This window comes from Megachile rotundata, chromosome 13 (genome assembly GCF_050947335.1).
Source record: "Megachile rotundata isolate GNS110a chromosome 13, iyMegRotu1, whole genome shotgun sequence".
Taxonomy (NCBI): Eukaryota; Metazoa; Arthropoda; class Insecta; order Hymenoptera; family Megachilidae; genus Megachile; species Megachile rotundata.
The window spans coordinates 11,993,969-12,011,399 of record NC_134995.1 but is presented as its reverse complement, the minus strand read 5'-3'; the positions used below and the strand labels follow the sequence as shown (position 1 = coordinate 12,011,399).

At 30.2% G+C, this 17,431-nt stretch overlaps 5 protein-coding genes across 17 annotated transcripts in view; 3 read left to right on the top strand and 2 right to left on the bottom strand.

Moving 5' to 3' along the window:
* mRpL21 (mitochondrial ribosomal protein L21) lies at positions 1-15,011 on the top strand. Of its 2 annotated transcripts, none has more exons than XM_076538747.1 (4): positions 1-125; positions 14,087-14,212; positions 14,430-14,750; positions 14,832-15,011. In XM_076538747.1, exons 1-4 carry the CDS (start codon positions 92-94, stop codon positions 14,930-14,932), a joined length of 582 nt encoding a protein of 193 aa, XP_076394862.1. In that variant the 5' UTR covers positions 1-91; the 3' UTR covers positions 14,933-15,011. The 2 variants fall into 2 exon arrangements, with proteins under 2 accessions (XP_076394862.1, XP_012142268.1); XM_012286878.2 differs by lacking the exon at positions 1-125 and adding an exon at positions 13,837-13,977.
* Positions 400-6,015, top strand: LOC105662637 (putative CENPB DNA-binding domain-containing protein 1). Of its 3 annotated transcripts, XM_076538746.1 has the most exons (3): positions 400-764; positions 840-1,079; positions 1,304-6,015. In XM_076538746.1, the coding sequence occupies exons 2-3, from the start codon at positions 1,034-1,036 to the stop codon at positions 2,089-2,091; spliced, it is 834 nt and encodes a 277-aa protein (XP_076394861.1). In that variant the 5' UTR covers positions 400-764; positions 840-1,033; the 3' UTR covers positions 2,092-6,015. The 3 variants fall into 3 exon arrangements, with proteins under 3 accessions (XP_076394861.1, XP_076394860.1, XP_012142198.2); XM_076538745.1 differs by having other exon boundaries at positions 400-1,079; XM_012286808.2 differs by having other exon boundaries at positions 407-1,079; positions 1,166-6,015.
* bbc (choline/ethanolaminephosphotransferase 1 bbc) lies at positions 2,523-13,265 on the bottom strand. Of its 9 annotated transcripts, none has more exons than XR_013040245.1 (12): positions 12,766-13,262; positions 12,348-12,495; positions 12,007-12,129; positions 11,818-11,921; positions 10,860-10,994; positions 9,854-9,988; positions 8,930-9,061; positions 7,885-8,043; positions 7,672-7,797; positions 7,456-7,594; positions 6,545-6,737; positions 2,523-4,054 (listed from the first exon to the last, which is right to left on the bottom strand). XR_013040245.1 is itself a non-coding variant. In XM_076538738.1 (12 exons), the coding sequence occupies exons 2-12, from the start codon at positions 13,000-13,002 to the stop codon at positions 3,978-3,980; spliced, it is 1,515 nt and encodes a 504-aa protein (XP_076394853.1). In that variant the 5' UTR covers positions 13,003-13,022; positions 13,102-13,261; the 3' UTR covers positions 2,523-3,977. The 9 variants fall into 9 exon arrangements, 8 of the variants coding, with proteins under 8 accessions (XP_076394853.1, XP_076394852.1, XP_076394854.1 ...); XM_076538738.1 differs by lacking the exon at positions 6,545-6,737 and having other exon boundaries at positions 12,766-13,022; positions 13,102-13,261; XM_076538737.1 differs by lacking the exon at positions 6,545-6,737 and having other exon boundaries at positions 12,766-13,261.
* The window catches only part of LOC100875254 (ATP-dependent DNA helicase Q5), a 17,546-nt gene continuing 13,966 nt past the window's right edge, over positions 13,852-17,431 (bottom strand). The window contains exons 15-16 of one of the 2 annotated variants that reach the window (XR_013040242.1): positions 16,985-17,377; positions 13,852-16,913 (exon numbers count right to left, since the gene is read on the bottom strand). The gene's annotated coding sequence lies outside the window, so the exon portion shown is untranslated. Of the gene's footprint in view, positions 17,378-17,431 lie in introns of both variants that reach the window. The other variant, XR_013040240.1, reaches the window with a different exon arrangement.
* LOC100879878 (CD9 antigen) overlaps positions 15,640-17,431 on the top strand; it is a 9,170-nt gene continuing 7,378 nt past the window's right edge. The window contains exon 1 of the mRNA XM_003699591.3: positions 15,640-15,780. Coding sequence (XP_003699639.1) covers positions 15,715-15,780 — 66 coding nt within the window. The 5' untranslated portion in view covers positions 15,640-15,714. The remainder of the gene's footprint in view (positions 15,781-17,431) is intronic.

Genomic DNA, 17,431 nt, shown 5'->3' with positions numbered 1-17,431 from the left:
GGAACGTGTACCGTCCTCGGGAATGGATGGCCTCATTGCATAGACGTGGTTGCCTGCCAGCTGGATCAATAACTTTGTCAGGCTTAGCTGGATGTTCGGGAATGTGGAGGTGGAAAAACAGGGACGTAAGTACGATGCTCGAAGGTCTAGGCGCCCTTTAACTAGCTGACGATAAAAAATAGCTAACTTAATATTAGATGGCTTACCACAATTTATTGAATTCAGGTAAGAAAGTTATACGGACATTTAGTCTAAAAAGAACTAAAAAGTCCAAATATAGACTTTCCTATTATTGACATGCATAATATATTATCAAAACTTGACATGTCTTTAGAAAGTTTCTTATTAATCTAAGTAATTACTTTAATTTGTACAATTCTTAATGAATTTCATTATGAAATAAGTAATTCTATTCATGACAATAGAATTTGAATTGCACAAATTTAAGTAATTAGTTCAGTAATCGAGGTTGGATAAGTGATCAAGCATCATAAGGTTGAAGCAATCATAATAGGTAGTGTTAACGCGGTCGCTACCAATCGCTGACTGATCCTCGCCGATCGTATTGTGACTTTTGTGCTATAACCTTTGGCGCATGCGCAAGTGATAGTATTCAGTGCTGTGTAATTCAGATAGCGCCCGAGTGTTAGAAGAGGAAAAACTCTTTTTCTAATGATTGCAAAACGTCATTATACTCTTTTCTCACATATAAAACAAAAGAGAAGAAAATAAGTAGTGGAAGATCTACTATTATAACCTTCATGGTACCCCGTTAACTATACTTTATAGATATGATTCTACTGATGAATAGACCAATTCTATTGTTGTATTAATTTTAGACAGTCAAGAGAATATCGAAATTATGCAAAAATTTAGTTGTGAAGAATACGAAGAATTGTGAAGGAAGTTTGAAGCACATGGGGCCCCTCCCATAGACAGCACTGCACTATATGACTCTCGCATAGCACGATGCTTCTACAACACGGACCAGTTTAGCACGGTTGGAGGATCGGTGAGACCCGCGTACAACACGATGTCTTCCACGATCAAGGAATTACCCCTCCAAATTATACAAGAAAGTAAAAAATTAAATACTTAGTAAAGTATTAACTTCGAGTGATAAATTATAGAAAAATCTAATATATCACTCTTTCAAATCCAACAGTGTAATATTACCTGATCCAGAAAGGTGATCCTGCACTTATTACTCTGGAACCGTGTTAATTTTTATTTCAAGGACTAAAGCTGTAAACTGAATCTTCATTTCTGAATCGAACACATATTGCAGTTATTTAAATTGTAGAAATGATGCCGAACGAAGATAAGAAAACCCCAGTTAGAAGGAACTTCATTTCGCTAGAAATGAAGATACACATTTTGGACCGTCTTAAGAACGGCGAAAAAGCGACATACATCGCGAAAAGTTTACAGTTGAACGAGGCAACGATAAGGACGATAAAACAGAACGAGGAAAAGATCAGAACCGCCGTCGCTGTTGGATCTTCCGTTTCTGCGAGGATGTCTGCTCGACCGCGAGCAGCCATCATCGAAAAAATGGAAAAGGCTCTCAGCCTTTGGATCGCCGATTACAACGAACAACAGATCCCGTTGGACAGTGCTATAATTAAAGAAAAAGCTTTGTTAATTTACGACGATTTGAAAGAAAATGGGGAAACGCCTGTTAATCCGGAATTCGTAGCCAGTAAAGGATGGTTCGAGAGGTTTAAAAAACGCTTCTCCTTACAGAATATGAAAATTCAAGCAAACAAAGCGATTAGTGTACCCGAGATCGTCGAAAATAATTCTAATTTTACGTTAGAGGCTTTAGAAGAAGGCTTGAACTTAGCCGAACAATTAGAGTCCTTCTTTTGGAAAACGGATCCCTCGACCGAGAGGAGCGCAACGTTTCAGAGGGAACTTCGAAAATGTTTGGCACCTTATCGCAAGATTTATAAAGATTTATTAAACGAAGACAGGAGGAAGATTGATCGTTGCGAGAAGTTGGAAGATGATGGAGCTAGTTCGGAAGATAAACTACCGAGTAAACGCGTTTGTTTAGTTGAGCTTAGTAGCGACGAAGAAACGAGTTGAACATGTGTAAATAATGGATTTTAAATTGAAGTACTTTATGACGTCGTTGAGTACTACATTAAATTGAAACAAGGATCTTAATAATAAATTGAAGACTTTTAGGGATGCTGTGGATTTGTAACTCATTTGGAATGCATATATTTTTTTACTCTTGATATATAATAAATAGGAAACTTAATTGTAGTTTAATTGTAAACTTAAACTTAATAGACAAATTTGAAAGAACCGTTCTGTCGATAAGGATGTTTTCCATCTAGGACCATTGAACTCAAAATTCAATGGTAACATGATGTAATGGGTTCTTGTCAGTGCTAAATTGGTTCTTGTCCATGCTATGCAGCCATCCAATAAACTGCATAAATAGTTCTTGAAATATTCTTCTTGAATACTTCATTCAAGCAACAAATTTCACATAAAAGAATAAAGAAAAATCAAAGTGTTAACGAAAATTTTATTCGATTATCCAAAATTACATTATTCGTAGTTTACAACAGTGTAATTTTCATTGGAAAGTTTGCTTATAAACCTCTGAAATGTTATTCTGTTTCCTTCTTTTCCATTTTGTTACAATGTTCGACGTGTATACAGATAATACTGTAATTTTAACTTATGATTAAGTAAATAAATAGTTGACTGAAGTATTACATAGATTTTGTTATAAATTTTTGAGAGAATACTATTGTTAATAATATCATAAAATCGGTGCTATCTTTTTTGTTCACCTCTGTCGCATCTGTGACTCAAACAATTTTCTCAATAAGTATTTGTAAAATTCAGTAAAAAGTATTCGATACCAGTAATCATGTATTCAAATTTTCAGCTCTGCAATTCCTAAATTTAAATGGTATATAAACCATTTTGTCATACCTGATGTGATATACTAACACTATTAATAAAACTAGGTGATCTAAAATACCTAAATACAGATAGAGGAATATGACAAAATTTAAGCATATCAAACAAAGAATTACAAGCTGATATAAGAAATCAAAGATACTGGTAACGAACATGTTATGAAGCTATATTATAAAAGAAATAAAAAGAAATTAATATACTCTATTATGCTAAAATTCTTACTATGATAATATCAAACTATGTTGAAGAAAACTCACGAGTTGAATCAGTGAATATATCTCAATTCCTCTTACATAGTACCAAGGACCATCCTTATAAAGGATGACCTTCACAAAAAGAAGTGATTCTCTTTATATGTTTGTCTAAAGTGTTTAATCATCCTGCACCATTCAAGTTAAATTGACCCAAAATACTCTATATTTATATGAAATTCACTGACTATTAATATGATAAAAATTTGAACAGTGCATGGGGATTAAACTATAAAATTATTTTGTCATCAATAACAAAATCTTATCTAATTGTGTATCACGTTGTTAATAACAGCTATGTTTCAATATTCTATTTCAGTCACTGGCAGAATATAATTTATAAATGTCGTTATTCCTTTTGCTATGTACAACATATATATGCGTCATAGAAAATTAATGGTAAAATAGTGTACGTATATTGCTATCAATCGTGATGCTGAATTAGTATCGAGTTATAATACAAGATAGATCTTGACATTCTTGATAAGTCATATTTTATCTAATTATTTGTAATTTCACACTTTTGCTTATCCATAATGAATATTCGTAACTTATCACGTTATCCACGATTTTCCGTCTCCCTTCTGTTTAAGTCTTGATAAAAAAGCGATCCACGAGGGAGCAAAGTTCAGTCAAGATTTTGTACTTGTACTATAGGTTGTATGCGAGACTTGTTCGTATCACGATCTTACTTTCTTTCGCCCGAAATTACCAGAGACTTTTTACTGAACCCTGTCCGACTGGATCATCGCTCATCGTCGACAAATATTTTTGCAATCGTCATAGGTCCAGGGTTGTGTCGGATCCATGATGATAATCCTCGTCTAACAGAGGTTCTTGTTCCACCATCATGCGAACTGTAAACAAAACTATATTCATGCACACCAACGAATAAGAACATTGACAATAGGCATGTGCGAATACCTTGTTACATTGTGAGTCTTATTTTAAACATCTATTGACATGAGTCTCTTCTTGGAAGTTAACATACTGACTATTGTGAAATTGTAGATTAATCTTATCTATTATTTTCCTATTTCTGTTTCTTAAAGTTTCAAATACCTAATTAGACAATTGAAAGAATTTCTAACGTAGGTGACAGATTTGTTTGAAAAGTTTCTTCCACATCAGAGTGACGTATCTATCAACATGTTAACGTGTTATTCGCACATACTTTAATAAACATGTTATATATTATACCATAACAGTTATTAATACTATCTAACAGTTAGAGAATTATACCCAACCAAGGGAGATCGGTAACCATTCACTTCTTCTTACTCTTTTTTATGTTTTATCTACGCTGTTAATTAAATAACTAATTAGAGTGTTGACTTTATAGGGTAAAACTAAGAAAGGATAAGTTGGAAGTATCTCCATTTTTTAATTAAATTTGTTAGAATGTTATAGATGCCTATTTCTTCTCCGTATTTGGTTGTACAAGTACGAACATTGAATTATACAAATTGTTAGAACAATTAAAGAATTCCAAGATACACTTTGAGTGTAGTTAATAAAGCTTCAACATCATGCACAAGCAGAGAAACATGCAAATATAAGATTTAACGTGCCTTCAGATCTCTACTTGCTGAATTATGTACCTCATCACTTTTGTGTACACTGCATAGTACAATAATGCATAATGTATAATTGCAGTCATAAAATCAAGCAGTTTCAATGACAGATTACAGTAACATATTTAAATACTTGAAACCAAATACTTATAACATAATTCAAAGATGTATTAAAATAAATTTGATAAAATACTGACTTCAATTAAAGACAGATTTTATATTACACAAGATGCTATAAATAAAAGAATTCTTGCACATAAATATTATAACATTATAAATATAGACAATACAGTTGTGCAGAAAACGTATACCACCTATGTTGTACAGATATAAATTCAGGTCTGGTATAAAATCTTTAAACATTGTATGAAATTCATTTATGTTTTATTAAAATTTCATTAATTTATATAATGAAGAATATGTGTATATATAATAGAGAATTAACCACTTCAAGTGGAGTACAATAATACAGCATGCAGATTAATGTTTTGAAAGTCTGTAGAGTTATATTAGAAAGCAAGTAGTACAATTTACTTGAAAAAATCACCTTCAAATGTTATTTTAGGATTAATATGGATTAGATCTAATAACAGGAAAAGAGGAAAGTAATTCCAAAAATTTTCATTGCCACATTAAGCTTTTCCAATAAAAATGTGTAAATGAAAGATAGCACGTGATAGGAAAATTGTTTATCTAAAAAGTATATTACAGTTTATGAACAGAAACCAATGATACGATACATTAAAATATTAGATACATATTTTTATTTTTCAATAATCTTCCAAACAACCCTAATAGAAATATTGTCATCCTGATAATCTTGATTAGTATGTAAAAATTGAAGACCTTTTATAATAACAAACTTACACAGTTAAAATACTGCATAGCTAATGGAATCCTTTATAATGTAATTGATGTTACAATATAAATTGATGTGTTATGAACCATTTAAGCTAACCTTTGTTTAAGTTTAGAAATGCTTTTGATACTCCAAAAAACTAACATCTCTAAAAGCTCAAAGTATCTCATTCCTTAAGTAATACATTTGAAATTACTGACACAGAAATTTTTAACTGAAGTATACTTAACATCTGTATTACACTTTTAAAATGTTGCATTACGTATTTAGTAATGTATGCTATTGTAAAATTTACTTTTCATTAGTCACAGAGACTACAACATATTGAAAACTAAATGTGCATGGTCAATTAGAGCTGATAAATGTTTCGTGAGTAAACACATAATTATCGTGTAACTGTTTCATATTTTTTTACAACTAACATTAAGCGGTCAATATGTTATATTTTTTGTAAGTAATAACAAATAAATTTTACAATGATTCAACGTTTCATATAGCATTAATTGCACTAAAGAAAAATAAGAATCTCTGCCGCGTATTTCTTTTATGACTTGTAAAACGTATTTCTTATAGTTGCAATGATAAGCGTATGTTAAGGCCACACCTGAGCTAAATGGAAATTATTACAAATTAAAAATATTACCATTAATTTATCTAATTCATGTGCAATATATACGTACATTTCCTATGCTATATACTTTTCGTTTGCAATTCTTTGTCCACTACGAATAAAGGTTCGATAAAAGAAAGTATTAGAACACACAATTATCATAATTTGTTAACCAACAACATCCTTCAATTCCTTGTAATTATTTGTTAAGTTAAAGATAAAATGTTTCAAAAGCAAAAATACCGAAAATCCATAGATCAGTGTCACTTGAACTCAAAGTAACTATCTTTGGTAGTTTACTTACATTATAGATAATTTATGTTTATAATTGACTATGGAAATATACTGAGATATTTATAGTATATAACTATATACATATTGATTATAAATCAAAACTGCATTTTCTCTAATTTCGATGTTACTAATGAATTCAAATACTCTATGAGATCAAGACTGCAATATAACACCTAAAAGAAACTTCCAGAATTATTTGGAACCTATAAAAAAAGGAGAGTTATTTAATTTCTATTTTCTTTTAAAATCGTATGAAAACATTGAATCCCTTTTAAAACTTGTTCTGTAACTTGAAAATAATTAAGACATTTAAAAGTGACTCTTAATTATATTCTCACTATACTACACACAAAATATTGTACTTGCATTAATCATTAACAAATAAAAATTAAATAAATAATTTATATTCACTGATTTAATAAAATTGTTATGAAACTTATAACAATTATATAAGAGGCAAAGAAGTTAATTAAAATTTGTCATGTCTTTTCGTTCAAATACTCGATAATTATATATTACTCTTTTTTTCATTTTCTATATGTATTGTTTCGTGTATTCTATTAATTCTATTTATTTTAGTTGCGACCACTAGGTTCATAATATCCTTTCGCCGACAACAGAGTACACTGCAATCGGCGACAAGCAGTGAGTAACTTTTAATCAGTATGTTGATGAGACCTTTTATTTATATTCAATACTAGTCAGATGCGACGGTGATTACAAATTAATGTGATAATAAATGAACTGTACTATTCAAACATTTTATATACAGTTATAATAACAAAATTTATCAAATCTCTATAATTTCTGGCATTATAACTCTCTTTTATACATGAAATGAATCATACAGCGCATTCATTATCACAAGTAAATCCTAGTGATGTTTCTTTTGCAATCTGTTACGTTGGGACCTGTTAGTACCATTTTTTTCAGCTGTATTAGAAACCTGGCTCGCTCGATGATCTGCTAAGGATATCCTAAACAGTTTGATTTTCATGTGATCACAAATCTCAAGGCAAATTTGAGCACTATATCGGAGCAAATCCAGAGTTACCCAAATCTGAAATAAGAATCAATGACATGTAAAACAGAGTAGCAAAAATTTCATCACACTTCCATAGAGATTATAAAACTTACAAAGCACAACCAAAGAACATAATATTCTTTGATAAAGAAGTTGAAATATTGATTCAGGAACAGCATCGCTGGTCCAATCAATGAACTGTCTAAATATTGCATTTCATTTTTTGTCATATGAGCAACCTGTAATAATGAATTGCAATACCCTAAAATACCGAGTACATAGTTTGATGGCAAAGATACAAAAATACCTATGATCAATATACCTACCACTAATCGGTTGGTAACTTTAGCTGCAACCATTCCAAATGCAAGTATGTACAGTGCAGGATGATTTTCATATACGTGTTCAGCACTTTTTCTATAAATTATAAAAGCTGGTACTACCACAAAACTAAATGGAATAATTGGAGATAAAACTGATGTTCCCTGAAATTAAATAAATATTATAAAGATATCTACAATCAATACAACAACATAATTTAAGCAAACTACAAGCTGATTACTAATCATTACAATATAATTTTGTTAGATACTACAGAACTACAAAATTACTCAAATTTAAGAAAAGAAAGAAGCCATGGGCTTACAGAGAGATTTAGTTTTTGTTGTTAGAAAAGTACATATAATGCATTGCAGAATATGATGCAAGTTTACAAAAACGTTGAAGTTCAGAAGTACATTACAAAACATAATGTTAGATGCAAAAAGATGTCAAGATTAAAATAGAAAAATGAAAACAATTAAACTACAATTCTATATATTGTAAGCATGACAAATGCAAGAAATACCTAAAGTTAATAACAGTTTCTAAAACTGTTGTCTAAAATTAAAATTCTAAAGTTAGTTGCAATAAAAGATCTATTGGTTATACTACTATTTACTTTATTACTTATGATGCATGCAATTTTTATTAGTAGTTAAAAATGTAAGGAAAAGTGCAATTATTGGAAAGGGTCATAAAATGGAAGAAATGTATGATATATCCATATAGTTCATAAATATATAGGGAAAGGTGGTAACTAAACTGAAAAAAGGGTACAGTAAATAATTCTGTGTAAATGATCTAACAAAATTTAAATGTATTGAAATAAATTTGAATGTATGTAAATAAAAACTGTTCATACATTACAGTCATACGATAATGTGCAAAAAAAATAGTTATTGCAAATTTATTTTGTATTAACATTTTTATTTTACTCTGTTGTGAATGAACAAGAAATATAAAATAGTTTCGTTTGGCATGGACCAAAATCAACATAAAATACAAAGTGCACTACTACACAGTGATTCTATTATTTCTGAACTAACTTACTGCTACGGTGGAGCCATTTTTTCCGACACCACCGGCAAGAATGACGGACATGCTGCTCTGTGCAAATAAAATAGCGATGCCCACAGCAGCCCATAATGGAAACACCTTGACCTCTGTGCCAGTATATGGCAACTGTCCAAGTGACACAGAAAACCTTTCTATTAGTTATTTTTAAACATTTTTAATATTGATTCAACACTGAATCGTAGTACAATATTTTTTCACATACTGGTGAAGACTTCCTGCTCTTGAAACAATTTCAAATCTTCAAAGATATATACTTCACTGTTTATTTTTTAAAAATTGAGTGATACAAAAATGCGATTGACTTTGAAAATATCAACATATGTATTAATGGCACATAAAAATTTTAATGTATCCTATGTATGAAGCATAGTTTTAATATCCTTTTGTGAACAAATTAAATAAAATCCATCTTAAAATTCCACCTTAAGTTCCACCTTAAAATTTTATCCATTCAATAAGAGAAAAAATAGCAATAAACTGTATGTTTTAATATATTGATAATATATACATCATCTCATGTTATCTAAAAGTAATTATACACAATTGTTCATTCATATTAAAAACACTTTCATGGTAAATGCTACATACTTGAGAAAGAAAACAAAAAAACAGTTATAAGCGCTTAAAAATAATGGAAAGGTTGCACTTTTATTCGTATCAAAAGCCACATTTTTTATAGCTTGCATACCATACCAATATATATGCATTATGATAAATTAATGTGCAGAAAAACTAGAAAGATATAAATTTAGTAATGCAGAAATTATTTGTTGTGAATAACAAATAATCCAATAATCTAGATAGGCAAGCAGAATGAAAGAAGAAAGATTTCATTACTACATAAAGTATCAGAGTTTACATGAATGCAATTAAGTTGTTTTTGCTCTTAAAACTTACTGCAATTGTGGAACCATTCTTTCCAATCCCACCAGATTCAAACACTTTACAGAATTCAAGGAATACATGAATGTAGCCTGCATAAAATAACACTGCTACGTAGTTACTGATTGTGCCTACACCGAGCACTGGTATCTAAACAAATGTACAAAATCTCGCTTGTTATGAAAAATGTTAAAATTCAACACAAATTTAGCCTAAGGTTATTCTATGTGTTACTTATGTTTAGATAACTTTTATCCAATAATGATATATTAATATATTTTTGTTGGGCTAGTTCTACTTATGGCCCATGTTTGTATTTAAAATAATGTTTAATAAATTAGGCACGAGGAAGCTGCAATGTATACAATGAAATGACACCTTTGATTATCCCATAATTTTTTTGTCTGTGTTGTTAATATTATTGAAACTCTTATAAATATTCGATATGTGATTAAGATGGAAAGTTGTTTGAAATAAATAAATTATGACACTGAAGTGAAATGTAAAATTACCTGTCTGCTGCATTAATTTGATTTCCATTAGTTAACTTGTTAAAAAAGGATATTAATTATGTATACTTCTTAGAATAACATCATTAAAATGTTAATAGAAATTGTTTCAAAAGCATAATATAGGAAAATTATATTTAAAAAATAATCTGAAATAGTGTTTTCATTTAATTTTACACTATATGAAAATATATCATAAATCCATACACAAATGATTTTATATTTGTTAATGAATACTGTTTCTTCCTCGACTTAGTAAATTTAATGAATTACCTCGATTATAGATATAAATGTCAGTAATAATGTATTTGTTATGGAAATGTGATGATGCAGGAAAATAAATGAGTGAAAGGAAAAAAAGGATAAGAAATGCAGAAATTAATATATGTTAACAGTAAGTTTCATAGCAAAAAAGTAATTTTAGCACTGCTCCTCATGCCATGCCGCTCCTCATGCCATGCTCTTCTCATTTTTAATATCTCCAAAAACAAGATTCTAATTGACTAACTTACAGCCACAGTTGAACCATTCTTGCCCACTCCTCCGGTGAAAATCACCGAAAAGATAGAATATAAGTTTGCCAGTGCACAAATTACTGTCATAACTCCTATTAAATACTTAAACATAAAACCATCTATGTATGGTATCTGTAAGAAATATTCTCATTAGACTCATGCGAAGATATGTCTTAATTTTTGAAAAACAACATGAGTCTTGAGACAAAATGTAAAATTTATAGTATCATTAATTTCATACACTGTGCTCTGCAGAAGCAAAATTTTCAGTTAAGCTAATGATTTATTAATGTAGTAATTTTCTTGCTGTTACTTCCTTTTTATATTTAGTTCATAAATAAATAAAAAATATATATGAAGCATACACATGTTATAATAACTTTTGCTTGAACATAAAATGCAATAATAGTAATAATAATAAACGAAATGAAATTTTATAAAAGCTCGGAGTAACAAAAAATATTATGAGGAACTTAGTGTTGTGTAAATTGGTAAGAGTTTCTGTATTCATTGGGAAAATTGGTCATTTATATGTTTAGTTATATAAAATTTTTAACCTCTTATTTACTAAATTTAATTATGCTAAATGATTATAACTTTCAGATGTGCTACAGTACCTTTAAAAAAAGTTGTTTCTATTGTTAAATAAGTTTTCATTATTAGAGAGGATTAAAGATAAATATTTTATGGCAATCTACTAATTTATTATATACACAACAGTTGTTATCTTAAATAATCAATAAGTTAATTCATTACCAAAAGTTTTAGACATGTTATAAAACTTAGTACTACTCTATATTGATTGACATAAAATATTCTAAGATCCATTAATCCTTAATATACCAACATTGGATGATGTTATAAATGACATTAAAATAATCCAATGTTTATACATTAGAAATGACTCCTAAAATCATATAGCTAAATGCTTTGAAAATATTAGAATAGATACAACCTCCATCATCCATACTCTGGGCCCAAAGACTGCAGAAATGAGATGAATTGTTATAATAGTGAACTGTGCTTCCGTTACATCTACCTTGCCAAATCTTAATGAACCTGTTCAGAAACACTTATGCTATAATATAAAAAAAGTTGATGAAGTCATTATTATTATTACCTATGAATATATATGATTTCTTACCTGAAACATATGTCTGCCAATGAGCACAATAAAAAAGTGTCATTGCACAGAAACATTGGAAAAACATCCATGTTGGATAATACCCTAATTGTACTGCTATACAGGCTGATAGAGCAACGAACACTGAAAACATAAAATTATGGCTACAATTATCTTAAGCATTATGCATCAATGGGCATAGCATATCATACATTGTATTGTATTATAAAAGGTTTTGTTCATAGGTCTTATATCCCCTAATATAGTTTATTAATATACTAAGTCAACATAAGTGACACAATAGCAAACATGTTACAAGCTATAGAAGACAGATAAATTTATCATAAATATGAATATCATACCAGTTGATATGGAATCACATCCATGATCAAAAAGTTCACCCAATGGTGTAGAAGTTCCTGTTCTTCTAGCTTGTTTGCCATCTATGGCATCCAAGCTTTGATAAATGAATAAACCAAGTGCGCATAAAAAACATGCCCACCTTGGTGCCTGAAATTTATACAATACTGCTATATAAATTTGTTTCATCTTATTATTAACAAAAATAATTATCCAATCTATAAATTTGAAGGCTGCAATAAATTTAAACATTTACATTTTCACATATACAATATTCTTATTTATAACATGAATTTTCAACAGATTCCTGTGTTCGCTAATTTTATAATAATTTTACACTGAATCTTTAACAATGTAGTACATTTCAAACAAAAATGTAAGAAATGAAATATAAGAGAAATTAGGTTATGTAAATAATACCTCAGCTTTAGCATCAGGACTATAATAAACAAGAATTAAAGTTGTAATGATGTTCACAATAAGCCCCAAAATTGTGATTAAATTGGGCGCAAGCCAAAGTGGAACTTTGCTAACGAGCCAGTCCCACCACGGTTGAAGAAGTCCATCCAAAAGGCTATTCGTTGTACAGCTGTACTTGTGCTCACTCAGACGTTTCAGTTGTCCGGGCGACAAGAGCTTTTCCTTATAAAACTGCATAATTCAAAGTTGCCAAAATCCTAAGAACACCAGCAATGATTATGATAATTCAACAATCATTGATTCTTCACGACACAAAGATTAAACACAACAACTAACTGTTAGCGAACATGTACGACATCTCTTCACATACTGGTTCAAACCGGAACTACCAGTGTAGTCCGTAGAAATACCATTTTGCACCGTTCTTCCACATGTGCAACATTACACTGTTTATTATGCAAGAATGTACTTTGCGCATCTCGGCTGAGTTCAGAAAGCTCCTCGCAATCAGTGTGACGCCAATCTACATTTTATTTTCCGCATTTTGCAATTACATATATAGTGAATCAAAATATATATATGAACAATGAATAGTTTAATAGCAGAAAGAAATGATGATGTAAGAGTATATATTAAATATAAGATCACTGTATATATATGGCTTACGTCACAAATATTACAAATGTTCGTGCATGTATTTTTGATTACTAAAAGATTAGCGCCAGCATGCGTAGAAAGAACGAAAACTCGACTTCCGGTGCGTAGATTCCTTCATGGCGGGAATAATACTATTTTTAAATTACATTTAAATTAATTTAATAAAAATAATTATATTAAATTATAAATGTTAATAAAAGGGTTCAGTAACTGTACCAAAAATATGGCACTTTTTTGTAATGATTTATATATTTAAAATTGTTACTTAAAAATTATCCACTAATGTGTACAGTTTTGTTATATTTTTACATCCTAAAGATAATTTTATTTTTATATATTAAATTCATATTCTTATTTCAGGAAATATATTTATATATTTTCATTGTATTCGTTATTTTATTGATTTTTTATGTTTTCAAAACGTTATCATTTTCGAAGTAGCTGGTACATAAATCATGGCGACGCTAACTGGTTTTACAAAACTATTTAATTTTGTTACCGGTACTTGTATTCGGAGGATTCTCCCGGCTCCAATATGCAAGCAATACTATCCAAGTATATTAAGTTTTTAGTTTATAAACTAATGAAAACTTATACTTTTATTTGTATAAAATTTTAGGTTATATAACCTCTCTTTTAAGTAACAAAGAATTAATTTTTACAGTACCAAAGTTATGGGAAGTCAAAGTAGCAGATTATCGTACTGCATATAGGCCACCTTGGTTTCCGGTACCACCTAGCTATCAAGAAGTAGTACCTGAATGCGATGACAGAGCAGAAGAAGTATCTGGTTATTATCTATGATAAATAAGTTTTTGAACAAATTATTAACACGTTCACAGTCCTTTCAACTGTATGTAAATTAGTGTACTCATTACTTGTACATTTCTTGACCAATATTTTTTTATTTGGTCTGTGAAAGTGTTAATGAACGTTTAGATTTTGTATTATTATGTTATAATGTAACTTTTATGTATGCAACTTCAACATGTTCTTCCCATTTCTAGCTGTGATAAATGAAATTAATAGACAGATAACTACTAAATCAACTGGCCGCTTATTTGCAATTGTATATATATGTGGAAAACAATTCAAAGTCACAGAAAGTGATGTTATAATTGTTACTGGTCATTGGGCACCGCAACCAGGAGATAAATTAAATTTAGAGAAAGTTATGCTTGTTGGCAGTAAAGATTTCACACTTATTGGAAAGCCTATTCTCAATAGAGAACTGGTATCAGTTAATGCAACTGTAATTGAAAAAACTTTATCCCACACGATTTTCCGTTTCAGAAGAAGGCAAAGAAAACAATTTCGTAGACTAAACTGTAAGACACAGTTATATTACAAGTTAACATCATGATTAAAATACGATTGAATTCATCTATTTAATATTGCTTGTTTTATAGTTTACAGAACACATCAAACAGCATTAAGGATAAACTCCATAACTATCAATGGAGATGTAGAAAAGAAGAAAGAAGTTGAAGGTTTAGATAGAATATACTGAAGTATAAATGCAATAATATAGCATACTTTGATATGTTCTTAAAAAGCCATAACAATAAATTATCTGTTAATTTAAGTAATCTAGTTTGTTATAATTTTCAGATATTTCATATTTTACAACTAGTTGTATAAACATACAGATTATTGTAATTAAATGAAATTGGAAAATAACCACTTGTTACTTCAAATATTTAAATGTAACAAAAATGTAATAGTAGAATGAAAGCAAACAAAATTGAAGAAAAAGTGCATTAAAACATATTTTTAACGTGTGTTTACATGTGCATGCCGCGCGCGCATGGTGTGAGAGGAGAATTAGGAAGGGATGTTCAACGAGTGGGAGAAACACAGTGTGTTAGTGAAAAAAAGAGAGATGTATGAGTGAAAGAGAGAAAGAAGACAAACGAGTAAGAAAAAGAGAAATATATAAATGTGTAAGCGACAGAGATGCAAGATATTCCAATGACGTCACGAGCTGCAGCTTCAAGAAGGTTTAAGCGAGAGTACCAATCTGTTCTTCATACGTTGCACTTGCGATAAAAGTAACGCCGATAGTTCGAACCCCATGGCAGTTGCTTATAAACCATTGCATGGAATGGGTCGGTGTTTTTGTCCCGATAATATGCGTCCACGAAATTAAGTAACAATAACAGTCGAAGAAATCCTGCTCGTCCATGTATTAGCGTCCAAACGAATGTAAACGATTCCCGTTAAAGAAATAGCGTGCTTTCTATAAAAGCTACTAAGTAACCTAACTGTTTTGTGTCATATATAATTCGAAAGATGGTGCTTTCAGAATGTTATGGATTCGTCAAATATGCATTAATTGCCGTGAACTTCATATTTTGGGTAAGTCTGTACATTATGCTTTTGTTAATTAAATGATAAAGGTAACATTTATACAAGTTTAATTAATCATTAACGTTATTACGCTTCATGTTAGAGAATATTTTTAATGATAAAAGAAATGCAATATATCAAGCGTGTATACAAATCGGGTAATAAGTAAGCTTGGTTCAATAAACTTAAACAGTATTTGTATACATGCATATATCGGTATGAATATATAATGCTTAGTGTACATTTGACAAATTTTTAAATTATTCGTACATTGTGTATACTTCGTTTTGAATATTATTTAACATTGCAATGTATTTTTAATACTGCATATCTTTACTAACATAATAATTTCGTAACATTGTAATAAATAATAGTAATACAACGAGAAGAAGCTCGCAGAAAAGGAGACTGATAAGGAAAGGAAGTAAACAATTTTAGTATCAGTAACAATCCCGTTCCATTAACACGATAATTACATTACCCTAGTGAGGTCCAATTTACTTCAAAACATGATAAATTGAACCGTTTCACTTTTCACTTTTATCAGTCTTCGTGATTTTCTGCGAAAGATAAAGTATGAGAAAAGTCGTATTAAAATACTTATATTCTGGAGGAATAAGTTAACGGATTTTTTTTAAAGTTTAATATCCAGCGTCCACGCACATAATTCCAGCGGAGCTGAATCGATTGCATCTGGGTGTACAATTTTTTTTTCTTCGAATTCATTCGTATATGAATGCGATTTATGTTTCGCACGAAATTATCTAAAAAGTTACTGTTTATATCATAATCTTTAATTTACAGTGATAGTAATTTTAATAAATACACAATGAAAATTTACCAACCACAATCAAGCTTATTGATCAGTAAATCGATTAAAATATTTTCAATGAATATTGATTAAGAAAAGTAAAAAAAAATACATTCGTAATTAACCAGATAATTATCTGAAGTTAATTAACATCATGGTTTTACGGTATGAAGTGTAATAATCCGACAGAGCAGCTGAATCGATTGCATCTGGGTGGTGCGTATCTCACGTGTTAATCGCTATCTGCCCTAAATTTCAATCATTCGCGTAATCAATATATCCAATTCGAATTGATGCAGAATTGGAATTTTGCCGTCAAATTTTGTACTCGCTGATGGAAAATAGAAACCGAGAGAATGACTTAGATTCGTCCTCGTTATTTAGTCGTAAACATGTACGAACCTCAAACGTCAGCTGGATTGTCTTGCATCGACATTTTACTAATGCATTAACAATAGTACTTATGTCAGCATCGAGACAAATATCGCGTCTAGTTTGAAAATATTCAACGGCGAATAAGTGCGTTTAATTATAGATTTCCAGTCAGAGAACGAATATGTTCTTCCTACGAGCTTGCATCCTACACTGTGGCCCAGTTACTTCTATCCCTGCAACTGCTTCACGCGTTCATATTTATTCTCTTTTGCATTGTTGACCATTGCAATCTAACAAGAGTACGTACATTGCGTACCTTCACTCCCTGATTTGGATCCTCAGGCTTATTGAGTTTACAGTGATCCAGGTGTCGTCGCTAGAGTAGAGCTGTTATCGACAAATAATCGATACCATCGTTGTCTGAAAATTAATAGCGGATTTTCTGGAAATAACGGACACGTTCATTCGAATAAT